This window comes from Echinops telfairi, unplaced genomic scaffold (genome assembly GCF_000313985.2).
Source record: "Echinops telfairi isolate 266 unplaced genomic scaffold, ASM31398v2 ScPeMD7_7407;HRSCAF=8445, whole genome shotgun sequence".
Lineage (NCBI taxonomy): Eukaryota > Metazoa > Chordata > Mammalia > Afrosoricida > Tenrecidae > Echinops > Echinops telfairi.
In genome coordinates, this window is record NW_022111307.1 from 1,646,263 (window position 1) to 1,670,580 (window position 24,318).

Below are 24,318 nucleotides of genomic sequence, written 5' to 3' on the forward strand. Positions count from 1 at the left end.
TCAGCCTAATTGTATCAATACATAGAAAGTTTCTGAATTATTTTTTATTTACATTTGCCCATCCTTGTACTGTCTAGGAGCGCTGGTAGAATAGTGGTTACAGATTGGGCTGCTAACCTCAAGATCAATAGTTTGACGCTACCAGCTGCTCCTGGTTGGAAAGACAAGACTTTCTATTTCCATAAGCGTTACAGTCGTGGAAACCCACAGTGGCAGGTGCGCCCGTCCTGTAGGGGCGCTGTGAGTCAGAGTCAACTCCATGGCAGTGAGTTTGGTGTTTGGCTTCTCAGTGAATTGTAATTTATATAATTATATATAATTTTTATAGGCAATTTTATTGTTTGCAAACTTTTGCTATTACAGTCAAGTCCCCAGCGAATAATATCTTACAAACATCATTTCACATCTACAATCAAATACCTATTAATTAAAGTACTAGAAGTATGATCATTGACTCAATGGTTTTTGTTCATTTATAATTGTGATCGATGTTAAATGTTTGCCACAAATACATTATCAATCTTTTAGATCTTTCTGGACTCCATAGATAAAATATGATATCTCAATACAGTAATAGTTTATGCTCATCTTATTGAGAAAGAAATTGAGCAGTTTTCTTATGTTTAGGAACAACTCAAAGAATATAAGTGACTGATATCATTGCGTATCATGGAGACTAATGTTCTCATTTTATAGAAACATGACTTGTTCAAGGTCACATGTTTTTTTGAGAGGTCATCATTTCTGCTTCAGTACCATTCCCATTATTTCTCACTAGCATCAATATCAGACTGCCTTGTATGGAGGTCAACAGGAAGAAAACTGTTTCCCTTCTAAAATAATAAGAAAAAGCCTTGAGCCAACAGCTTTAAGCTATGTTGGCAACTCGCTCCATTTTCTAAAGGAAACCATTACTCATTCTGGTACTGAAAGCAATCACAAATCTTGTGCTGAAGTCCTGGGCAGTAGTGCAAAGTGGTTGAAAGAAGTGCTTAATGGTAAGCATTCTGACTATAACTCAGATAATCTATGTCTGAAGGAACTCATTGGTTTAAAAGAAATGTGATCTGTTTGAAAACAGACATATAGTATGTCAGCGTTCTTCTTTCGATAAACATTTCCACAGAGAAGAATTCATAGTTTCAATATCTTTGCTAATTCCTCTTAGCATGGTCTTGTTCTAATGACACAATGAGGGATTGGGCTGTGAAGAGCCCTCCAGGACTCTGCTGCAGCGGCCTCTTTAGAGCACTGAAAAGCAAGGTTGCTACTTTGAGGACTAAAGTGTGCCTGACCCAAGCCATGGCACTTTCCATTGCCTCATATGCATATGAAAGTTGGATATTGAATAAGGAAGACTGTAGAAGAATCAATGCATTTGAATTGTGGTGCTGGCAAAAGAATACTAAAAATACAATGGACTGCTCCTAAGACAAACCGATTTGTCTTATAAGAAGTATGGCCAGAGGGCTCCTTAGAGGTAAGGATGGCAAAGCTTCGTGTTACATGCGTTGGAAATGATATCAGGAGAGACGAATCCTTGCAGAAGGACCTCATGCTTGGTAAAGTGGAAGGGCAGCAAAAAAAGAGGAAGGCCCTTGTGTTAGTCTGAGTAGACTAGAGAAACAAATCCATAGAAACTCATGTGTATAAGAATGAATTTTATATAAAGGGTAATTGTACATTAAGAAAGCATCCCAACCCTGTCCAGTCCAAGCCCATAAGTCTGATATTAGCCCATATGTCAGATACCAATCTTTAAAGTCCTCTTCTGACTCAGGCAACACATGCAAAGATGCCAAATGCAGGAAAATCATAGGCCAGTGGGTAGAAAGTCTTTGGACCCAGTGGCCTTATAGGCATCTAAGCACTGGCAGGGATCTCCAAGTGGCTTCTCCATTTCCCAGGGCTGCATCAGAGTAGGTCCATGTAGCTTCTCCTCAGAGATGTCTCACAGAGAGTCAGCCTTGTCAGTAGAGAATCTCCATCGGTTGAGAGTGAGAAGTGTTTGCCGCCTCCAAGGAGGAAAATACAGGAGTTCCCAAAATTCTCAGGAGAAGGCCATGCCCACACAGAAGCCTCATTGGCTATGAACCGATTGACAGACCCCTTCACCCTTAATCCTCCCTCAAGATCCAAATTGACACCAGATTTATGTAAGTACCACAGCCTTCAACGAGATGGACTGATGCAGTGACTGTACCAATGGTCTCAGGCATAGGAGCAATTGTGAGGATGGTGCAGGAGAGGAAAGTGTTTCCTTCTCTTGTGCAAACGTGGGGTGGGGGGCACTTTGGGTCAGAACGACTCGATGGCACTTAACAACAACTTGAGGACTGCAAGCGAAGGTCACCTGTGAGATGCTCAATCCAAACTCAGTAGGAAATTAAGAATTAATTCTTAAAATCCTGCTCTTTGCCTCTGGGTTAAATAATACAAGTTGCCAACACACATCTTCAACTTCTAATGGACTATTCAAAATATATCTAATTCCAGAACTCGTTGGGGGCAGTCTGAAAACGCATCCTTTTATCTATGACTATGTTTACTTACCCAGCTCAGTCTCTCCTGATCTTTCCACCTAATGATGTTAAAGCTGAATTCTAGTACACATGTAGAAGTATCTCCTGGTAATCCTTAGGGCAAACCTAGACTGACTCCAGTGGTGCAACCCCTTCCTTTTTCAGTTGGTGAATATACAAAAGCTCTGGAGTGTGCCAAGGCCTATCTTCTACTCCATCCAGATGACGACGATGTCTTAGACAACGTGGATTACTATAAGAGTCTGTTGGATGACAGTATGGACCTAGAATCCATTGAGGCCAGAGAGGTAAGACCAGTGCGTGGAGAAGAAACTCCTCATTCTGTGTGCTCCACAGAAGCGATAGTAAAACAACAACATTTCTCTAAAGAGACTTACCAGCTTATTAAAGATTCTGATAGTCCAATATTTTAAGCTTTCATGATTGTTTCATAAGCACTTTCTTTCTTCCTAATTCTGGCTTGTGAAAAAAATTTTGAGCTAGGAGATCTTAATAGTTCTGAGTAATTTTTAGCACATTTTCAACTGTTCAATGAGGAATAGCTCCACTTAAACATTTATCATATCCCTTAACTTATTTAAATATAAATGCCTGCCTTTCTGTTTTTCTTCCCTTTCCAGGATTTAGTTATGTTTGTGAAGCGTCATAAAATGGAATCTGATCTAATAAAATCAGCCGCAGAGGGTCTGGGATTTTCATACACTGAACCGGTAAGAACAAAAATGAAGGAGAAAGTAATTGTTCACATAGATACTAAGTGGATTTTTTCTTTTATGATTTCAGTTCCTAACCCCATTTGCTGAAGATTTTGCACCCAAGTCAAGATAGGCATGGAGTGGGGGCAGGGGTGGGGGAGCTTACGATGGAGGCATCAGGGGGCAGGGGTGGAGGGGGCCTGGGACCAGGGACAGGTTTACTCAAATATGTGACAAACATTAAAAGACTTTTATTGATTTCCACAGTATTGAGATATAAAGTTTTTAAAAAAGCTATTTGAACATAGAGATCTTTATTTTGCATACGATGTGTTTGCTTCAGAATTCTTTCAATTTTCTAAATTTGCAGTGCATCCTTTGATAGTTTTCTTTATGTTTGTTCGTTACCTAAGTATTATCCAAAAACTCCAACCAAACTCACTGCTGTCTTCTCACACGCAACTCAGGTTGGCCCCAGAGCACAAGGTTGTATTGTCCCCATAGGGACTCAAAGGTTACAATCCTCATGTAAACAAATTGCTTGGTTAGTGGAACTGCAGGTGAGTTCACATCACTGCCCTTTTGGTTAGTAGTTGAGTCCTTAACCTGGGGTCACCAGGGATCCTCAGATATTGTGTATCCCAAAAAGGAACATAGATCACTGCAATCCTGTCATGTTCAACTCATGACAACCCTATATGGGCTTCCCAAACTATCAACCTTTAAGGGAGCAGACAAACTCATCTTTCTCCCAGGGAGTGACTGATGGATTTGAACTTCTGACCTTGCAGTTCATAGCCCAACACTTAGTCCACAACTCCACTGCACCACCATTGTTAAACATTACATATAGGAACTTCAAAGACCTGCGTGCTGGCATTTCTTCACTGCTTTCATCGTGTCAAACAATTATTTTTACTATAGGGATATAATTTTACAATGAATACTAGAGTATAGCAATGTTTGCATTCTCACTCTTATTTAGAAAGATGACATGATCAATGTTTAGATTTGCATATCTTTAAAAGTTATTTTTAGCTCTGCATCTAGAGTTGACATACTTAAGTGTTCGGCTTCTGGACATTAGTTTTATTTCAGATTTCTTTTCCTGCCATACCTAATGCACTTAGCATTTCCCCCCTCCATTGAACTATATCCTTAGAATAAGTTCCCAGAAGTCAGATTGCTCCATCAGCAAAGAGCAGGAAACATTTTAAAGCTCTTGAAATTAACTTGCTTCCCCGAGAGTACCTGAATCCTTCCCCACGACTAGTAATGCGTAAAAGTCACAGTTTACCACACATTCTCACCAACTGGATCTCACATTCCAAATTTTAGACTCTAAAATAAGTCATGTTATTCACATAGTATTTGCAAAGTAGTATGTGATTGCTGTTTTCATTTGGAGGCCTTTACTGGCCACCAACAATACACTTTTTATTGCTAATATTATTCATTCCCATCTTATTTGAGTTTTCTGGCTATGCCCTTAGTTAATTTGCTTATTAGGTATTATATAAGTTCTTTATTTAATGATAATATGATTTATAATGTAATTTTCAGCGTAACACTTTCTTTCTACTTTATTTCACATTTATTTTTTCTCCTACTTATGTAATATTTCTAATCTATTACCTTAAATATTTATATATGGCTCTATTTATTCTAATTTTTTTCTTGTCCCAAGAAATACCCCAAAATATCATTTGCTTTATAATTCTGTTCATTATTAGCCAAGCTGAATTTCTTTGTAATTTCATTGTTGTGTTACACCTAAACATACAGTAGGTGAGCTGAGTGACCTTTCTAGTATATACTTACCAAAAATTCTATGTTACATTTTTAGGCAAAAGAATGGCTATTCAGCTAATTTCATATTTTGTTTGTTTTGCTTGTTTATCCATCAGGACTTCCTTTTTTGTCTTTCCCACAATTGCAAAGGCCACACAACTGTGGCCTTCTTTGTATTCAAAATGTTTTGATCTCCATTGTAATCTTAGAAAGTATACAAGTTTCCTCATATTTTATATCAGTTACATATTTAAGTGTCTACTTTGTTTTTTTTCCTGTGAGTAGTATTTTAGTGACAAACTACAGAAGCTTTTTTAATTTCAAACAGAATTATTGGATCAGATATGGAGGACGACAAGATGAGAATCGGTGAGTCATCCATTCAGAACACAACCGTTTATTTATAATGAGGAGAAATACTTAGCCATAACTTATTATTGCTTGATAAAAGCAAGAAGGAATCATTACAAGAAGTCTGAGCTGGAATTAGGTGCCCTGCATCCTAATTCCTGGTGTCAGTTCTTCCTGTCAATTCTGGGTGACCTTAAGTAATTTATCTACTGCTCTGGGTCTCAAGTTTATCTTCCAGAAAAGGGCTGAATTAAGTGATTCCTGAAGGCCAACAGTCTGTGATTCCAAACAAGAGAAAATTGGAGGCTATTTTTCATTTATTATAGGAAATCTACTAAAATTTAATTTTAATGTTGTATTTCCTTACTGTACTTATTTGAAGGCAAGAAACTCAGAGCATTTTACCGCAAGATAAAATACACAGTGATGTATAATATTTGAGAGCTAATATTGGAAGCTCAGAATATTATAAAGATGGATTTTTTTCCTGCTTTGTTGAGAGTCAAAGTCTAATTTAGGATTTTTAAATTATGTGTGCATTTACTGTAATAAAGGCTGCTAGGAATGCTCAGAGAAGTGAAAGAGAGCACATTTAATAAGCAAACTTATTCTTAATTCCATGGAGGCAGCAACATTTAATTCGATCTTGAGAGACAAGTGAGCCTGGCAACAGCAGTAAAATACCAATATTGAAATCGTAGACTGACTACCTGGGTAAAATATCCTTAGACTCTGAACATGTTTATTCGATCAGAACTTGCAACTTCATTATTTTTCAATGGGCAGTGTGCCTTCAGGTGTGAATGCGGATGAGGCAGAAGTTCATGGATTGTCAATGGGAAAGAAGACATCGCCCAAGACAGAACAAGACCTGAGAGAAGGTAGGTACTTGTGCACTGTTCACTGGAGGTGGAGGAAGGAGGAATGAAGCTTGATCAATTTTCATCCATATTACGACACTTTCTCTGGAAAATAAATGGCACTAAGTTTTTATGTTTCATGAAAGTTTGAAAGGAAAGCTTAAATATAAGAATGTCTCCGACTCATTTATCGTTATCATGACTTTCGTTTCCAATAAGTGTCTCCCTGCTTATCTTTTTATGCAGGAAGTCTGTATAGAGTCCAATTTAGCAAAAGTTAGCATTCCATTGGGCTAAACATTATAATAATAATGAACTACTCCCAATAGTAACAACAGTGTTCATTTTTAACACTTATTATTTCTGTGTATTCTATTATATCTTGAGTATACTTATATGCAATTGAAGTTAATATTTTCAGTATCTCATGTGAGGCAAGCATCTCTATTTCTGAAGAGGAAGAATGGAAACTAATGGCGATTAAGTGACTTGTCCAAACTCTCATAGAATGTAACAGGTTGGGTGGACACTCAGACCCAGGCTTTTAAAAATCAACATGCAGTGTTCTAGTCTTCCCCTGTTGCAGGGAGCATATGAATGCCCAGTTACACAGAATGAACCCCCCATTGATTAAATAATTGCAAGTTCAGACCTTAAAAAAAAACCAACCTATCCTGAGTTGTAAAAGAAGGCTTCAAATAATCCACAGAAAAATTCCACTGTATTTTTGTTCCATTTTCCACAAGCTTTTCGATGCTCCCTGAGATTCCGTTCCCTCACCAGAGAGCTGGTCAGCACATTCCTTCAGCTGATTGGAAAAGACCGGACTATGGACAGCACTCCCAGGCCCTGCCCTTTCCTTCTTAGCTCCCAAATCAGGCAGCGGCAGTAAACAGGATAATGTGCTCCCCTGGTCTGACTGGGACCTCAGTTTAGAGCCACAAAAGTCCTGGCTCTTCTACAACTGCCAGGGAGATGCCTGGTCGGCCAGAGTCCCTGCTGCTTGTCAGACTGAGAAATCACCCAGGAAGCGCCTGCCAATAAGTCAGCACTTGAGGACTGGGAAACTCCAGTGCCTTTGCCATCTTTCAGAGAATCTCCCCCTCCCGCCCACCCCCCATTTCTGGCTACCAGAGAATCTGATGTCCACAATTGACTAGGAAGACGAATGGAAAGACTAACCTAGAAGACTATATTTGATAGAAACAGTCCATGATTGACCGAGCTACCAAATGCTGCCATTTCTGGGAATGCTCAGTTCAATTCGCTAATAGATCTTAAGATGGTCTCTCGGATAGACCCTTCTTGCCAAGCCCCAGATATCCAAATCATATCTAAATGAAAAACAGTGAGAGATACCGCAGCAACCACTAAAAAACAACAGCAAAGGCATATTTCAATATGGTTTGGTTGAAAGCAAGTGTGAGGGAACCCAGAGAGGAGTGATGCTTCAGAGTCATTGTTGTTTGGTCCCGTCCACTTCTTCCTACTCATAGCAACCTTACGTGCAACAAAGGAAAACGCTGCCACACAGTAGTTCTCACATTTGAGCTCATGGTTTCAGCCACTGTGTCCGTCCATCTCATCAAGGGGATTGATTGCTCCCTCGTGAAGAGTTACGGTCTTGGAAACTCACAGAGGTAGTTCTACCCCATAGGGTCACTGTGAGTTGGTCTCAACTCCGTGGTAGTGAATTTGGTTTGGTTTTCTACTGTACCAAGCACCTTGCATGCAAACAAATGCTTCCCAGAGTAGCATTGATTTCAACATTTCTCATCTTCCACAAAGAGATTGTCATTTCCTCAGGTTCTTAACAGTGTTTAGTGACTGTTGTGCATTGCACAGATCTGAAGCACTAGTCAGCTAGAAGTGACACAGGCTACCACTAGGAACTTCAGCCGTAGGACCTGCATATCAACTTACTCAATTTTTCCATTGCGCATCTGTCATCCTTTCGACCTCCACCTTCCCAAAGGTCCTGCTAGACAGCAATCCCAGAGTTAGTGAGGGTGCAATAGAACGATGATTGACCTGCAGTTAGGAGCCAAATGTCCAGAGCTGTCTGCTAAGATTACCTGCAGGGGAGAGAAAGTTACTCAGACTCTGGGGTCTCAGATGCTCGTCTGTCACAAGGAGACTGGTCACTTTTATGAGATGATGAATCTGAGAAGTATTTTTCAAACTGTAGAGGGATGTCCTCATAGGAGCACCTCCTAGTGTGCAGGCCCCTATGCCGCCTGGAGTGACACGGGGCTATTTATGGTAAGATGATGATTCTGTGGTGAGACACAGGCAGGGAGCAATGGACCGCCTTGCTCACAAAGGAGCATTTTCCTTGATGATCCGTCTTTATGGCAACCAGAGAGTCAGAGCCAGGGACATACTTTATGAATGAGAGAAGAATTAAGTTCTTTAATTCCTTGGGCTGTGGTTAAAAATTGGCTGAGGCCTTCAAACCAAGTTCCAGGAACCACAACTTATTAAACTATATTTTGATTTCTTTTTTAGTATTTTCCACTGTCTGGTGTACTACTAGTCATCTGTAGGTGGCTAGCCTTGCTTTGTGAATGACAGCAGTTATTTTTCCTTTGCTCTTACTGGGTTTCTGTCTTGTTTGTTGTTTTGTTTGTTGTTCCCTTTTTGTTGGTAGGTGAGTGTCGATATTCTGGATTAGAAGGCGAGTAGAAAAATATCTCTATAAATCTATGTGTTCACTGAGACTTGTTTACCTGCAGAAAAAGCAATCGGCTAATACAGAGTATCCTTGACCCTTTCAGGACATAGACATTTAAGAACTCATGTTGTTCTCTGTTTCATCATCTGGTATTTGTATGTTGCTTAAAATATGTTTGGAGAAGTTTCTGTATCCTGATAGTTTTCTTTTAAATACACTTTTTTTGTGCCACGTGCTTATTAAAATGTGTCAGTCAGGAAAGATCATGGTACACCAAACAGTTTAACCATGGAAATAATTAACATAAGATATCAAACCATTAGCCAATTCTAATGCATGGTAACCCAATAGAACAGAGTAGAACAGCCTCATAGTGCTGCCAAGTCTGTCTTCTGTAAGGAAGCAGACTGCCACATGTTTGTCCGGCTGGTTCAAGCAGCCAACCTGTACTTAGTAGCTGAGCACTTAACTATTGGGCAACAGGACTTTTTGGTATCGTAATAAAAATATCGTGATATTAATAATAAGTGGTGTTTAGGAAGTTTGTCATTGTACTCATGTGCTGTCAAGTAGGTTTCCTCTCCTAGGGACCCTAGATACTCGGACAAGAGAGCGAACTACTGCCCAGTCCTGTATCCTCACAACTCTTCTTATTTGAGCCCATCATGAACCCGCTCTCTCAATCCATCCTGTTGCGGGTTTTCCACTTTTCCTCTCCCCTCCGCTTTACCAAGCACGATGTCCTTCTCCAGAGACTGGTGTCTCCTGGTATCATGTCCAAAGTGCATGAGATGATGTCTCCCAATCGTTGCCTCTAAGGAGCATTCTGGCTATACTTCTTCCAAGACAGATTGTTTATTTATTTGCTTGTTTTGGCAGTCCACGGCACTTTGAATATTCTTCACCAATACTGTAGTTCAAATGCATTGATTTTTCTTCGGTCTTTTTATTCAATGTCCAACTTTCATATGCATCTGAAGTTACTGAAAATGCCACGGCTCGAGTCCAGCACATCTTAGTCCTCAAAGTAATGTCTTTGCCTTTGAACACTGTAAAGAGTACTTGGGCGGCAGATTTACCTCGTGCAAGGAGCCTTTCGATCCCTTGCCTGCTGCTTCCGTGAACATTGATTGTGAACTCAAGCAAGAGGAACGTCTTCGTACCTTCAGTCTTTTCTCCATTTATCAGGATGTTACCAATTGGTCCAGTTGCGAGAATTTGGGTTGTCTTTACATTGAGTTGTAATCCATAATGAAGACTATAATCCTTGATCTTAATAAGTATTTCAAGTCCTCATCACTTGCACAAAGCAAGTCTGGGTCATCTGCATATCACAGGTTGGTAATCAGCCTTTCTCCAATCCTGATGCCACACTCTTCTTCATATAAGCCAGCTTCTCTGGTGATTTGCTCAGAGTTTAAGGATAATAGGCACCATTCTGCATGTAACTTTATATCACATTTTGAAAATTAGCTAATTCTATTTGATGTGATACATGTTCAATATAAATATTAGAAGGGATGGCAAAGTGCAACCCATCTCATTTCATTAAAACCCTGAGATGTTTTCTATTGCCATTTGAGATTAATATAAAGATACATTTTTTCAGTGAACCTAAATGTAGTATGCCTTTCTTGATCATGGGGTATCTCTTTCTATATTTTAAGTGAGAAGAGAATATGCAATTACTATGTTCAAGTATTCAAGAGCCTTCATTTTTATCTTCAGTATCTTTTAGTTCCATTTTTCCACAGACTTTTTGAAGAACCCCTCATGTTTGTGTATGGAGTGTGTGTTTATAATTCATTCCAAAGAAGAGCGCATGGCTTTAAAATGGAGGGCTTGTTGACATATTCTAGAACCTAATAGTTCCTAATTACAAAACTTGCTGTTTTTTTAGATAAACGGGGAAACTAGTGGTTTATCTAAATAACTATCCTGAATTTTCATGTACTATCCTGAATTGTCATGTTCTATCCTGAATTTTCATGTTCTATCCTGAATTGTCATGCTCTATCCTGAATTTTCAAACTTGTGGTTGTGGATAGATCTGTGTTCACATTGGAACTCCTAGTTCAAGTGAGTTAAGTGGTTTAATGATCACAAATTATCATGAAATAAAATTGAATGAACTATTAAAGTACTTGCATTAATGAAGGTCAAAGACCATGCCAGCACATGTCTATGGATAAAGATCTTGTATTACTTTATTAAACATATAACAAAAGGACTACAAAGAACGCTGACAAGAACTTGGGACAGGGTAATCAATCCACGATCTATGGCTAAAGTTGATTATTTTACTTTTAGCTGAATAAGGCTGTAATAAAGGTTTCCTCCAATCCTGATGTTGCCTTCTTCTTTATACAATTCAGCTTCTCTGCTGATTTTAATAAGTGTGTTCAGAGGCTTTAACCCTGATGCACACCTTTCCTGATTTAAAACCATGCACTATTCCCCTTGTTCTGTTTGAATAACTGGCTCTTGATCCGTGTACAATTCAAATGTTCTGCAATTCTCATTCTTCTCATGGCTATCCATTGAATGCTAGAATCCACATTGTAAAATATCTTTGCTCAGTTAATAAAACAGAAGTAAACATTTTTTCTGGTATTTTCTCCTTTCATCCAAGAGAATACGTAAGGATATTCCTTGTTCCACATCCACTTCTGAATCTGGCCTGAACCTCTGACTGCTCCCTGTCAATGTACTGCTGCAACTATTGTTAGCTGTTCTTCAAAAAAAATTTGCTTTCATGTGATATCAATGCTACTGTTCTATAAGTTCACCATTCTCTTGGGTTACTTTTATTTGAAATGGGTACAAATATGGATTTCTTTCCATCATTTGGCCAAATAGCTATCTTCCAAATTTCCTGGCATAGACAAGCAAATGCTTCCAGTGCTTCCTCAAATTGTTGAAACTTTTCAATTAGTGTGTTAGTCCTGGTAGACTAGAGAAACAAATCCAGGTAGACTCATATGTGTATAAAAAAGAGCTTTATATAAAGGGTAATTGTATATTAAGAAAACATCCTAGCCCAAGTTCAGATCAAATCCATAAGTCCGATATTAGCCCATATGTCAGATACCAATCTATAAAGTCTACTTCAGACTCACGAAACGCATGCAATGACACTGAATGCAGGAAGATCACAGTGGGTGGTAAGTCTTGTGGATCCAGTGGTGGTGTAAGCATCTCAGGGCTGGCAGGGGTCTCACGTGGCTCCTCCAGCTCAGGGCACTAGTGTTAGTTCCATGTGTCTTGTCAGCTGCAATGTTTCCCAGGGATTAAGTGTGTGTCGCAGATTGGCAGACTAAACTCCACCCCTTCACTCTTAATCCTCTTAAATTGACTACAAATTATGTAACTACCACAACTAGTCTTCCATCCATTTGGGGCCTTGTTTTTGGCTAATGCTTCAGTGTAGCTTGAACTTCTTTCAGCACCACTGGTTCTTGCACACATGCTACTTCTTGAAATGGTAGAACATCAACTAGTTCTTTTTGTTACAATGACTGTGTATTCTTTCCATCTTCTTTTGATGCTTCCTGTATCATTCAATATTTTGCCCAGTGTATCTTTCAGTATTTCAATTTGAGGCTTGGAATTTTTCTTTAGTACTTTCTGTAAAACAAATATGTATAGGATATTATGGGGACAGAAACATCCAGTAATTACATACACTGTTGTAGTAGAGGTATGAACCAAGGACAATGGAGAAGGGTGAACCCAGCCTCTGGGGGAATTCTGGTTCAGTTTCTCAGAGAAAGGTCCTGTGAGATGTCCAGTCTACTTTGCTGGGTCATCACTTGAATCAAAGTACAAGTTACTCTATTAGTCAAATATACTTTGCAAATGTAATATATTATTATGACACGTGTTGAAATATGGTAGTCAGGCATCTGCCATTTCATGCATCTGTGTTGTGTTTTATCATATATACATTTATCATTATGTTTCAGAATTTATCATCTATCTTTCCATTCCTAAAGAGTCATGAGGAAACTGACCCTCCCAAACCGCACCTTGAAAGCTGATGGGTTTTTCTATGCTTCCCCCTTGAGGATAAAGTAACAGAGATGGGAATGTGCTCTGTCCCTCCAGGTGGCCCTCTGCTGTATGAGAACATCACATTTGTCTATAATTCAGAGCAGCTGAACGGGACGCAGCGGGTTCTCCTGGATAACGTCTTATCAGAAGAACAGTGCCGGGAGCTCCACAGCGTGGCCAGTGTGAGGACCAGGAGAGGGTGGGGAACATGACAAGCCGAAGTGTTTGGGTACCATCCACCAGTGTGGGGCTCATTTCAAATCAGTGAACAAGACCTGAAATCTCACTATGTTTGGGAACAGAGCATTGATGAGAGAGGCACATTGCTATCCTTTTGGATTGAGGTGATTGTAGTCCTTCCAGCACCCCCAACCCCTCTTGTCCCTGTGGCATCCGGAGTAGTCATTAGCTCAATCCCTAAAACAATAATTATGTGTCAGGTGTCATATCTGTTGTACGATGTCACTGGAAAAGATCCAGTGAAAAGGTAAATGCACACAAACTAGAAAGAGCCATATAACAATATTTTATTAAATAATTAATCAATATATTAATTATTACATGCAACCCATCTCTTTTCTAAAAGTAGCTGTATTTTTATAATCAAGGTAAAAATGACACCTTTCACTTGTGAAAATCACTTAAGGCAGGCATCTTTAAGCAACTGGACGCAGTTCTGAATTTGGACTTCTCTGTTTCCTGCAGTCAAGGCAAAAGGGGAGACTTAATGAGTATTTAGAGATCATTGACAAAGCATCTTCTTGTATTTTTTCCGCAGGGAATCATGCTTGTTGGTGATGGTTACAGAGGAAAAACTTCACCACATACTCCTAATGAAAAGTTCGAAGGCGCCACTGTCCTGAAAGCACTCAAGGTAGTGTTAACTTTAGCGGGCGGCGGGGTGTTTGTGTGGCTTTGGGTCCCTAAGTATCAGTCTAAGGCCTTCTGTGAAAGACAGGTACAGCGAAGGGGAGGGTTTCGAATACACACCTCCTGGGAGAGTTGAAGGGAATAATCCTAGCATGGCACACTTTGTTCTTAATCATCCATCCATTCCTCAGGCAGGCCTCCACTTACCAAACTTTACATTCCCGAACCTTGTACCTGACAAGTGTGATGTCCTCAAAGAGATTAGAGCTGATGTTCTAATAAAGAGAACATGTCCAAAATAGTTACCCTCCTCGTAAGAGAGGAATGCAGAGTGAAGGAAGAGATAAGACTGATTAGTTTTCCCTGTGTGACTGGGAGAAACTTCTTAATCATTTATTGTCTTATTTCAAATCTCCACAAGTGCACTAGTAGTCCCGCTCATCAGCACAGAGCCGGCCATAAAATATGGTCTTAATGAAACCGCGTGTCTGTTTTCTCCAGGCCCCCTAATCAACCCAGTGGTTTCTAATGTACTTATTTTCCTTCAGTTTGGTTATGAAGGCCGAGTCCCACTGAAGAGTGCCCGGCTCTTTTACGACATCAGCGAGAAGGCTCGGAAAATTGTAGAATCCTATTTCATGCTGAACTCCACCCTCTACTTCTCCTATACGCACCTGGTCTGCCGAACAGCCCTATCCGGTGAGAGTCCATGTCTGACCTGAACACCTTCTCCCCACCGTGCAGTTGGAAAGAAAGCAATGCAAACCAAAGCTATGGCACCTGAGACCAAGAGGGCCAATGTCCTAAATCAAAAGAAACCTGCTAACTCTCAATCGTTCCTTCCCTTATTTTCTCCTTTCGGGTCACTTGAAGTTCCAGAAGACAGACCTTCACTTATGCTTATTTTCTTTCTTAATTCCACTTCTACTTTTCTGTCTTGCCCAAACAAAACACAACCAAACACACACATTTCTTTACTTCTGGTTCTGTTTTCGGAGCCTGTAAATTGCATTCACCATTGTGCCCACAAGCACTGAGTGGAGCCATCGACAAACGAAGGGATGGTTTGGAGAAATGTTCTGAAAAGGACCTCTCACTCCCCACTTGCTGTTACCACTTTTAGGCACTCCTTCTTCTACCTCCTGCTTCAGGAAGAACAGTGCCACAGAAGACTGCCACACTGTATTTTTAAAACAGTTTTATTGTCACTCCATCCACATAGACAATTCAATCGTTCAATCATAGCAAGAATTGGCTAATCATTACCACAATCAGTTTTAAAACATTTTCTTCTTCCTTGTATTCACCGTTATTCATGTAATTATTTTTAATTGTGGCAAAAATATACACAACAAAATATCCTCTAATTCAACAACTTATATATGTATAATTCAGTACCGCTGATTACACTCTTTCTGTTATATAACAATTATTTATTTCCTCTTCAAAATTATTCCACCACCATTAACATGAACTCAATGCCCCTATGCAGAATCTCTTCCTCCTTCACCTGTGGTCACCATTGGTCACGCTTGGTTTCTTTTTCCTTTCCTTTTTTTAAAAGTAATTTTCTTAATATAATATTCACATACCAGGCACGTTCCTAGTTAATTAGTTTTTTTAAAGAGTTGCATATATATCATCACAATCATTTCCAGGGCTCTCTCAGTCACTGTTTGCTCCCTAATTCCTCTCACGCTCCCCACTCCTTGCTCCCAATAAACCACTGCATCAGTTATCGTCTGCAAGCATCCACTCCTTCTGTGCTTCATGAACTGGGAAACCTGACTTTGTTAGTCTGGCTAAACTAAGGAAACAAATCCACAGAAACTCATATGAGTAGGCAAGAGTTTTATTTAAAGGGTAAATGTACATTAAAAAAGCATTCCAACCCAGTGCTGTCCAAGCCCATAAATCCAACATTAGCCCATATGTCCGACACCAATCTACAAAGTCCTCCTCAGTCTCACAAAACACACCCAATTATGTCTACAGCAGGAGGAAAGCCGAATCAGTGAGCATGTAAGCATCTCAGCGCTGGCAGGGGTCTCCTCAGGGCTGGCAGGGGTCTCCACACCGCTGTTCCATCACCCAGGGCTGCATCGGGGTAGGTCTATGTGGCTTCTCCTCAGGGTTGTCTCATTTGAAGTGAGCCTTGCCAGCTGAAGCAGGGAATTGGCAAAGGCAGCTGCACCCTGGTCCGACAATCAGAAAGCAAGAGACCCAAGAGCTAGAAAGGAAAGGCTCACCAAGCCAGTTATCCCTCCTGCCCTTCAATTAATCCCACATGTGGTTATTGGCCAGGTTGCCACAATAAACCTTAACTATCTCACTAACAGAAACAATAAAACACAAAACCAAAATGAAACAGGGAGAAGAAAATAAAGAGTAAGAAATAAAAAACCACCAATGATATTTAAAAATCTAGAGAAAAAATTTCTGTCATGGAACAAACAAGAAATATTTGAGCCTAGAGCACATTCAGCTTGGGTCAAGAGGGTGGTCAACTGACCAAGTATCATATTAAAATCATGGTTGAATGACCTACACACTTTAGAAGATTCAGGTGAACTAAAATAATTATTTTCGCATTTTCACTACATCCATCTTTTTGCTACTGCACCGGAAGTAAAGCATGCGAGATGCCCAGGATGCATTTATGCAGGTTTCCCATCCAGTTGTTGCCCAAACCAGAAACAGAGTTCTCCACTGCCTGTCCGTGCCCTTCCTCTAGTGTGGTCTACCTCGAGTCTCCCCAGATTGGCAAGGGGCACCAGTGATGGGAGCAGACAGCCAGTTGCCAGCTTTGCTGTGTGTGTGTGTGTGTGTGTGTGTGTGTGTGTGTGTCACTGTACACCATCACTCACCCCCCCCTGCTCCATTTTATGGCAGGTCAACAAGATAGAAGAAATGACCTCAGCCACCCCATTCATGCGGACAACTGCCTGCTGGACCCCGAGGCCAATGAATGCTGGAAGGAGCCTCCGGCTTACACATTCCGGGATTACAGGTAAACCCGCACCCACTCAGAACCGGGCATCTGTCCCGCTGTTATCAAAAACCCGTAGCGTCTAAAAGATGACTGTGTTTTTTGCCGCCATATTCATCTCTGTGAATCTTGTCATCTGGATTTTAGCAGCAAGTGATTCTCAAATCTTCTTTGGAACAACTAACACATCTAAGAAATGACTTTATCATCTCGCATTTTTTTAATCTAAGTATCCATGTGCAGTTTTGATATTCCAAACTTTGATTTGTATTCCACAGAGGACATTTCTGTTTCACTGCAAAAAAAGTGGAGTTCATCCATCTACTTATTTTTCCTTTAACACATCTTGGCTTTCATTGACACGCACCCCTCGTGTGCATGTCTCTCTGTGAGCATCAGGGCATGAGGCTGCCACACACAGAGGGATCTCCTGTGTTGCTGCCTTCCATCCATGTGCATGGAGAAGTGTATCCATATTTAATAAATGGCCATTCAGAAGAAAAGAGATTTCAATCCACAAAGAGAAGAATTGGGAATTGGAGTCACTGCATAGAAAACAAACCAAACTCACCACCATAGAGCTGATGCTGACCCATAGTGACCCTGAAAGACAGGGTAGAACTGCCCTTGCAGGTTTCTGAGACAGTAACTCTTTACAAGAGTTGAAAGCCACGTATTTCTCCTTAGCAGTCCTTAATGGTTTCAAATTGCTGACCTTTTATGGTTTGCAGCCTACACACAATCACTAGTCCACCAGGGCTCCTTGGCCTCCTTATAGAGTAGTGTTGTTAATAAATAGTACAGTATGCTGTCTACAAAGATGTGTATTGAGCGCCCCCTGTCTTCAAAGCTAAGCTAGACCTGACCAGTCTACTATTTTATGATGCTCTGAACCTGGGGGAAAAGACAGGCTTTCTACTCCTACAAAGAGTTAGTCTCAGAAACTCATAGGGGTAGTTCTACCCTCTTCTACAGGGTCACACTGAATCAGCATGGGCTCAATGTCAATGAGCAGTGAGCACTGATAATAGGAGCCCTGATGACGTAGTGGGTCACACGTTGGAATGCTAATGGCAGCAAGGTCAGCAGTTTGAAACCACTAGCTGCTCCCCGGGAGAAAGATTTTAGTATATAATCGTAGGAATGGCTGTCAGTTATCCATCTCTGCACAAAACTGTGTTTTATGAGTGCCTAATCCTCAGGCATCATAAAGAAGTGATTTTGTCATTTTATCAGTGAAGAAACCAATGCTGTGAAACATTAAGTCAATTAGCCAGGTTCAGATAGCTAGTGTATAACTGGAATTTGAACCCCAGTGGGCTCTGGAACTGTGGTGGCTCTATGATGAAGCACATGGGCACTAGCTGGAGGTGAGGGATTCGAACCCACCAACTGCTCTGCAGGAGGGACACGTGTCAGTCTTAGCCCTCCAATGAGCTGAGCCAAATGCTGAGCCAAAGACTAGTTGGGAAAGGGACGACCCAGATTGCTTTGCAAATGTGATGGCTTTGGCACATGACTCAATAGACATTGACCCTTTCTTCTCACAGTGCCCTTCTGTACATGAATGACGATTTTGATGGCGGGGAATTCATATTCACTGAGATGGATGCTAAGACTGTGACTGTAAGTACTTGTATTTCTTTCCATTGATTTGTCATGTTTTCATTTCATTTTTTTCTATTTTCCAAGAATTCACAGACTGTCAGATTTCAAATACTTCCGAGTTCAAGGATTCAAAAGGTCAATAAGGTCCCAGTGAATGTATGGATCATGCAGTGTTCGAAACAGCAATGAAAAAAACTTGAGTCCATTTTGCAGAAGAAATCAAAGAATAGATGAAGGATTTAATGATGATCACAGAGCTAATTAGTGCTAGACTTAGAATCAGGACATCACTCTTCTGATTCATGGTCAGCTAAAGTGATAGAAGCATAAAACGGATCAGTTCCAAAGACAACGACAAGGCCCCGTGGTGGCGTAGTGCGTTATGTCTTGGGCTGTTAACAACCTGGTCAGCCTTGGAACCCACCACCGGCTCCCCTGGAGAAAGACGCGGCTTTCTACCGCCTGGAGGAGCCCAGTCAGAGGCCACGGGACAGTTCTTGCCTCTCCTGTGGGGTCGCTAGGAGTCGGACTCCTCTTGATGACACTGAGTTAAATCATTGACGCCGAAAGCATCCTGAGTGGCTTTCTAAATGACTCGCTTTTTCCAAACTGTATGTGGCTTTATTAAACATATTTCCATGAACAATCCTGGTGTTCGACCACTTTCAAACTCCCTTCTTGAAGGAACTGCCGAAACCAGAACGAAGCTGTCAAACCGAATGAAGACTCCCCCTGACGTTCTGAACAGGGAAGGCTTGGAGGAGGAGGGACACTTCACAGTTAACAGGCTGTGCTCTCACCTTCTCATGAGCAGACCCTGGCCCTCAGAAAATGAAGTGAAGATGGCAGAACTGCCAAGCATCTGAAGATACACCGTCTGAAGGAAGGAACGCTGCTCCTTTGAGGGACCCACTAGGATGGCAACCCTGGAAAGCCCAGACAGCCTGATAGATGAACGAGCAACCTCCTGAGCTCAGGTCCCAGCTCTCTAGGGTTAGGGGAGTCAAGTCTATGCTGCAGGCAGAGAGGGAGAAGCGGGTATGATGATGGTAAAAACAAATGCTACCTTTTCCCTATCGCAAGGTGTTTGTGCCAAGGTAGCTGGGGTGTGTGTCAGGGAACCCCTCCGCCTGGGAACCAAGAGGGAGTCTTTCAAAACTAGATGGGCAAGACGTTGTCTCCAGTATCAGTCTAGCTTTGGAGAGCGCTGATTAGTGATGTCTCTCTGCCCCATCCCCCCAAACAACAATGAAGGGTTCCATGTGCTAGCAACATAACTTTTTAAAAAAAAACGAAAACAAAATTCTGCATTTTAATAAAATTTGATTAAAAAATGGTATTTCAAACTGTACAGTCACCCAAAGTACACGGTTATCCAAAATGCACACACTTGCTTTGGCCCCTTCAGCTCTCTGTGTCTGGCCTGTGTTGGCATCTCCATTTTCTGCAGGGCTGTGCCCACCCTTGCCAACATCAGCCTTCCCCTGTTCCCTTTGGGCACCTTCTCTCCCTTCTTTTCAGGGGCCATTTTAAACTTAGCCCATTGTTTTAAGGAACAGGTCCAGCAGATCACCTTGCTGGTCTCCTCTGTGGTTCATCTTGACCCTGGCCTCCATCCCTTCGCATCTCCTTCAGCCTTTCTCCTGAGCTTGGTGGGGATTGCAGCAGGGGCCGGTGCTGGATGCGAGAATGCAGCCGTGGTTCAGGCTTTAGTCCATCCAGAGGGCGTCCTCGCCTCTTCTTCATGCTGCTCTAGGGATTGCTTTAAAGGAGCTCAGTGTTCTGTAAGGAGTCCTGGTGTCATGGAGGGTTACGCTTTGGCTGCTAACCACAAGGTCAATAGTTTGAATCCACCAGCTGTTCTGAAGAAGGAAGATGAGCCTTTCTGTTACTGAAAAGACTTTACAGCCATGTAAACAGACAGGGCCATTTCTGCTCTGCCTTTCGGAGCACTGTGAGTCACGGAGCACTGTGTAACTCCGTGGCAGTGAGTTTGTTTGAGATGGGTTTGTTTTGTTTTATTTTTGTAGTTTTCTGCACGTTTGGGTTGCAATATTGAAAGATTGTATGGGCAAAATATTGAATGATACAGGAAGCATCAAAAGAAAATTGAAAGAATACACAGTCACTCTACCAAAAATGAACTGTTCAACACTGACTATTTCAGGATGTAGAACAGGAGCAAGAGCTAATGGTGCTGAAGGGAGAGTGTCAAGGTACACTGAATACATTAGCCTCAAACAAGGTGCCTCGAATTGATGAAATGCCCATTGAAATATTTCAAAAAACTGATGAAGCGCTGGAAGCTTTTACTCCTCTATACCAGCATTTGTAAGACAGCCATTGGCCAACTGACATAAAGAGATCCATATTTGTACCCATTCCACAGGAGGATGACTCAACTGAATGCCCAAATCTTAGAACTATATCACTGATACCACATGCAAGTAAAAGTTTGTTGAAGATCATCCAACAACAGTTGCAGCAGTACATTGACAGGGAACAGCCAGCAGTTCAGGTCAGATTCAAAAGAAGATGTGGAACAAGACATATTCTTGCTCATTTTAGATGAATTTTGGCTGAAAGTAGAGACTACTAGAAAGATATTCACCTATGTTTTATTAAATATGCCCAGGTATGTGACTGTATACATCATAACAAACTATGGATAGCCTCGAGAAGAATGGGAATTCCAGAACACTTGACTGTGCTCATGTGGAACTTGTAGATGGATCAAGAGACAGTTATTTAAATAGAACAAGTGACTACTGCATGGTTTAAAATCAGGAAAGGGGAGCATCAGGGTTGCATCCTCTCACCACACTTATTCAATCTGTATGTTGAACAAATCATCAGAGCAGCTGGGTTCTATGAAGAAGAGTGTGGCACCAGGATTGGAGGAAGGCTTATTAGTAATCTGCAGTATGCAGATGACCCAACCTTGCTTGCTGACAATGAAGAGGACTTGAAGCACTTCTAATCAAGAAGATTAAAAGATCAAGAATTGCAGCCTTCAGTGTGGATTACAAGTCAGTGTAAAGGACACACAGATTCTCACACCTGGACCAATAGTTAACCACATGAGACATGGTGAAAAGGTACCCATCATACATGCTCATGGAAGCAACAGTCAAGAGAAGAAAAGAAGTGCTTCATTAAGTAAACCTGACCACAGGACCTCGTCAGAGCATCGAAAAGTGAGGATGTCACTCAGGACTAAGGTGTGCTTGACCCAATCGACAGCATGGGCAGCAGCCTCCTACGCGTGTGAAAGTTGGACACTGAGTAAGGAAGACCAAAGAATTATTTAAGCATTTGAATTGTGGTGCTGGAGAAGAATATAATGCAATATAATACTTATACCTTGGGCTTTGATACAATTAGGATGGTCAGCAGTTTGAAACCACCAGCAGCTCCACGGGAGAGAGACTGGGCTTTCTACTCCTAGACTTTCTAGTACTGTCAGCAATTACAATCTTGAAAAATCACGGAGTGGGAGTGGGGGGGGGGTCACTATAAGTCAACACTGACTCCAATGCTATGAGTTTGGTTATGGTTTGGCTAACAACTTTTTTGATAAGTAGCAAATATTGTGGGGATGTTGTGATGCTTTCTGATCTTGGAAATCGATCATCTAGATGGGAGTTTAAAATCCTTACACAAGATTCTTACTTTCAAGGAGTCTGCATGCAGAAAACGTTTGATTACTGAGTTCTATTAGCATTGAAAATGCTGCTGCGCAAAGATGCTCAGCATCTGGCACAGAAAGAGAACCAGGCAGGTGGTTGAAAGATTTCTTTGCCTTTTACTCCCTCTAGTGGCTAAATTAGGAAATGCTCAACATTTGAAAAAAAATTAAAGAAAAAACAGTGACATCACTAAATTCAACTCAAGGGAGCACTTGGTAGGGCTTTAGGGACCGTCAGTTCTATGAGAGTAGACATTCTCTTTGCTCCTCTGCACAGCAGCTGGTGTGTTTGAACAGCTAACGTTTCGGTTCGCAGTCCAACACAAACTGGACAGGGCCACCAGGGCACTCAAAGCCCCCACCATAGAGTCTTCTTACTCATAGAGAGCCCATGGGGCAGGATGGAGTTGTCACACAGGATTTCCAGAAGGATTTGTACAGAAGCACACTGCTAAAGCTTCCTCCCCCAGAATCACCCATCTTTTGGTTAACTGCCTAATGCTTAATTGCAGTGCCTTGAGGATTCCTTTTATACTGTGTATGAATCAGCAATACAGAAATTGTTGAATTTAAGTTGACTAGAATTCTGCTTGTTTAAAGATTTTAGAAGATTATGAAATTTCTCTTTTTATCAAATAAAATCTAAATATTTGATGTGCGCAGATGAGAAATGTGCTATGCTTTGTGTGGGTTTTATGACTTTCACACACATTTTATACTCTTCTCTTAGTGAGACAGCCACTAATCGTCCCTGATACAAATAAACGCTCTGTATTCCTGGGTTTTGACGTGAACCTTATGTAAATTCTCGCTAACCTGGGGATGGCTACAGACTCAGTAATCAAATGTTTTCTGCACGCAGACTCCTTGAAAGTAAGAATCTTGTATGTATTGGTTTTAGACTAAGACAGGTGTATTGCTAGAACTTGTCTGTAGCCGTCCACTGTTCTCAGATACATGTGTAAATGTGTTTCATTTGGAGTAAACGTATGGGTGCATGAACTGAGGAACTCTGATGAGACAGTGCATTAAGCTTTGGGATGCTGACCAAATCGTTGGCAGTTCAAGCCCACCAGCCACTCCTGGGGAGAGAGCTGAGGCAGTCTGCTTCCATGCAGATTTGCAGTCTCACAAACCCTTTGTAGATCTCCTTTTGTTTCTGAGTCTCTGTGAGTTGGCATCCACTGGATGGTACTAGATGTGTGTGAACCGAGCCCGTCGTTGTGCTGTCAGTCAGTTCCAACCCATAGAGAATCTGCGTACAATGGAAACACACCTGCCCTATACCAGTCCTCATCCGCACGGCGTTCTTCCGTTCAAGACCATTGTTACGTTGTTACCACCACTGTGCCAATCCGTCTGGTCAAGGGTTTCCTCTTTGTCTTCGCCCCGCTGCTGTACCAAGCATAACATCCTTTCCAGGGATTGGTCGCTCCTGATACCATATCTACAGCACACGAGATGAAGTCTCCCCATCCTTGCCTCGAAGGGGCATGCTGGCTGTACTTCTTCCAAGACAGATGTGTGGTTCTTTTGGCAGTCCGTGGTACCTTCCATATTCTTCTCCAGCACCAGAGTTCAAATGCACTGATTCCTCTTTGGCCTTGCTTAGTGAGTGTCCACTTGTCACATGCGCATGAGACGCTTGGAAAGGCCACGACTGGAGTCAGGCACACTTCAGTCCTCAAAGGAGCAGCCTTGCCTTTCAACACATTAATAGGTCTTGTGCAGCAGATTCACCCAACTGGTACTTTTTGTCATACTTTCCTATTACTTTGAACCAATCCTTCACTTCAAAAAATACAACAAAATAAACAAACCCTTTTAACATAGTCTAGGAGTAGATTTATTTTAAAAGTTAAGTTTTACTTCAGGTTGATGCACATTGTGGCTATTTTTAGGACATCTAGCAGAGCACTGAAGATAGAGTAGATTACACATGGGACTGCTAACAGCAGGTCAGTAGTTCGAACCCATTAACCACTCAGCAGGAGAAAAATGGACACTATCTGCTCCCCTATAAATTACAGCCTCCGAAACCCAAAAGGGGCACTTCCACCCTTTCCTGTAGGGGCACTATGAGTTGCAACCAACTCCATGGCAGTGAATTTGGTTTTTCAGTTCTTACAGATAATTAAAAATTTTATCTTAGCCAAATGCTGCTCTTTCTCAGCGTGTGTGTTGTGTGTGTGTGTG

General features: G+C 41.3%; 1 protein-coding gene across 1 annotated transcript in view; it reads left to right on the forward strand.

The window, feature by feature from the left end:
* The window catches only part of P3H2 (prolyl 3-hydroxylase 2), a 212,082-nt gene that overhangs the window by 174,798 nt on the left and 12,966 nt on the right, over nt 1–24,318 (forward strand). The window contains exons 4-12 of the mRNA XM_004713460.2: nt 2,688–2,830; nt 3,164–3,253; nt 5,358–5,398; nt 6,167–6,261; nt 13,022–13,149; nt 13,746–13,841; nt 14,386–14,536; nt 16,730–16,847; nt 18,377–18,452. Coding sequence (XP_004713517.1) covers nt 2,688–2,830; nt 3,164–3,253; nt 5,358–5,398; nt 6,167–6,261; nt 13,022–13,149; nt 13,746–13,841; nt 14,386–14,536; nt 16,730–16,847; nt 18,377–18,452 — 938 coding nt within the window. The remainder of the gene's footprint in view (nt 1–2,687; nt 2,831–3,163; nt 3,254–5,357; nt 5,399–6,166; nt 6,262–13,021; nt 13,150–13,745; nt 13,842–14,385; nt 14,537–16,729; nt 16,848–18,376; nt 18,453–24,318) is intronic.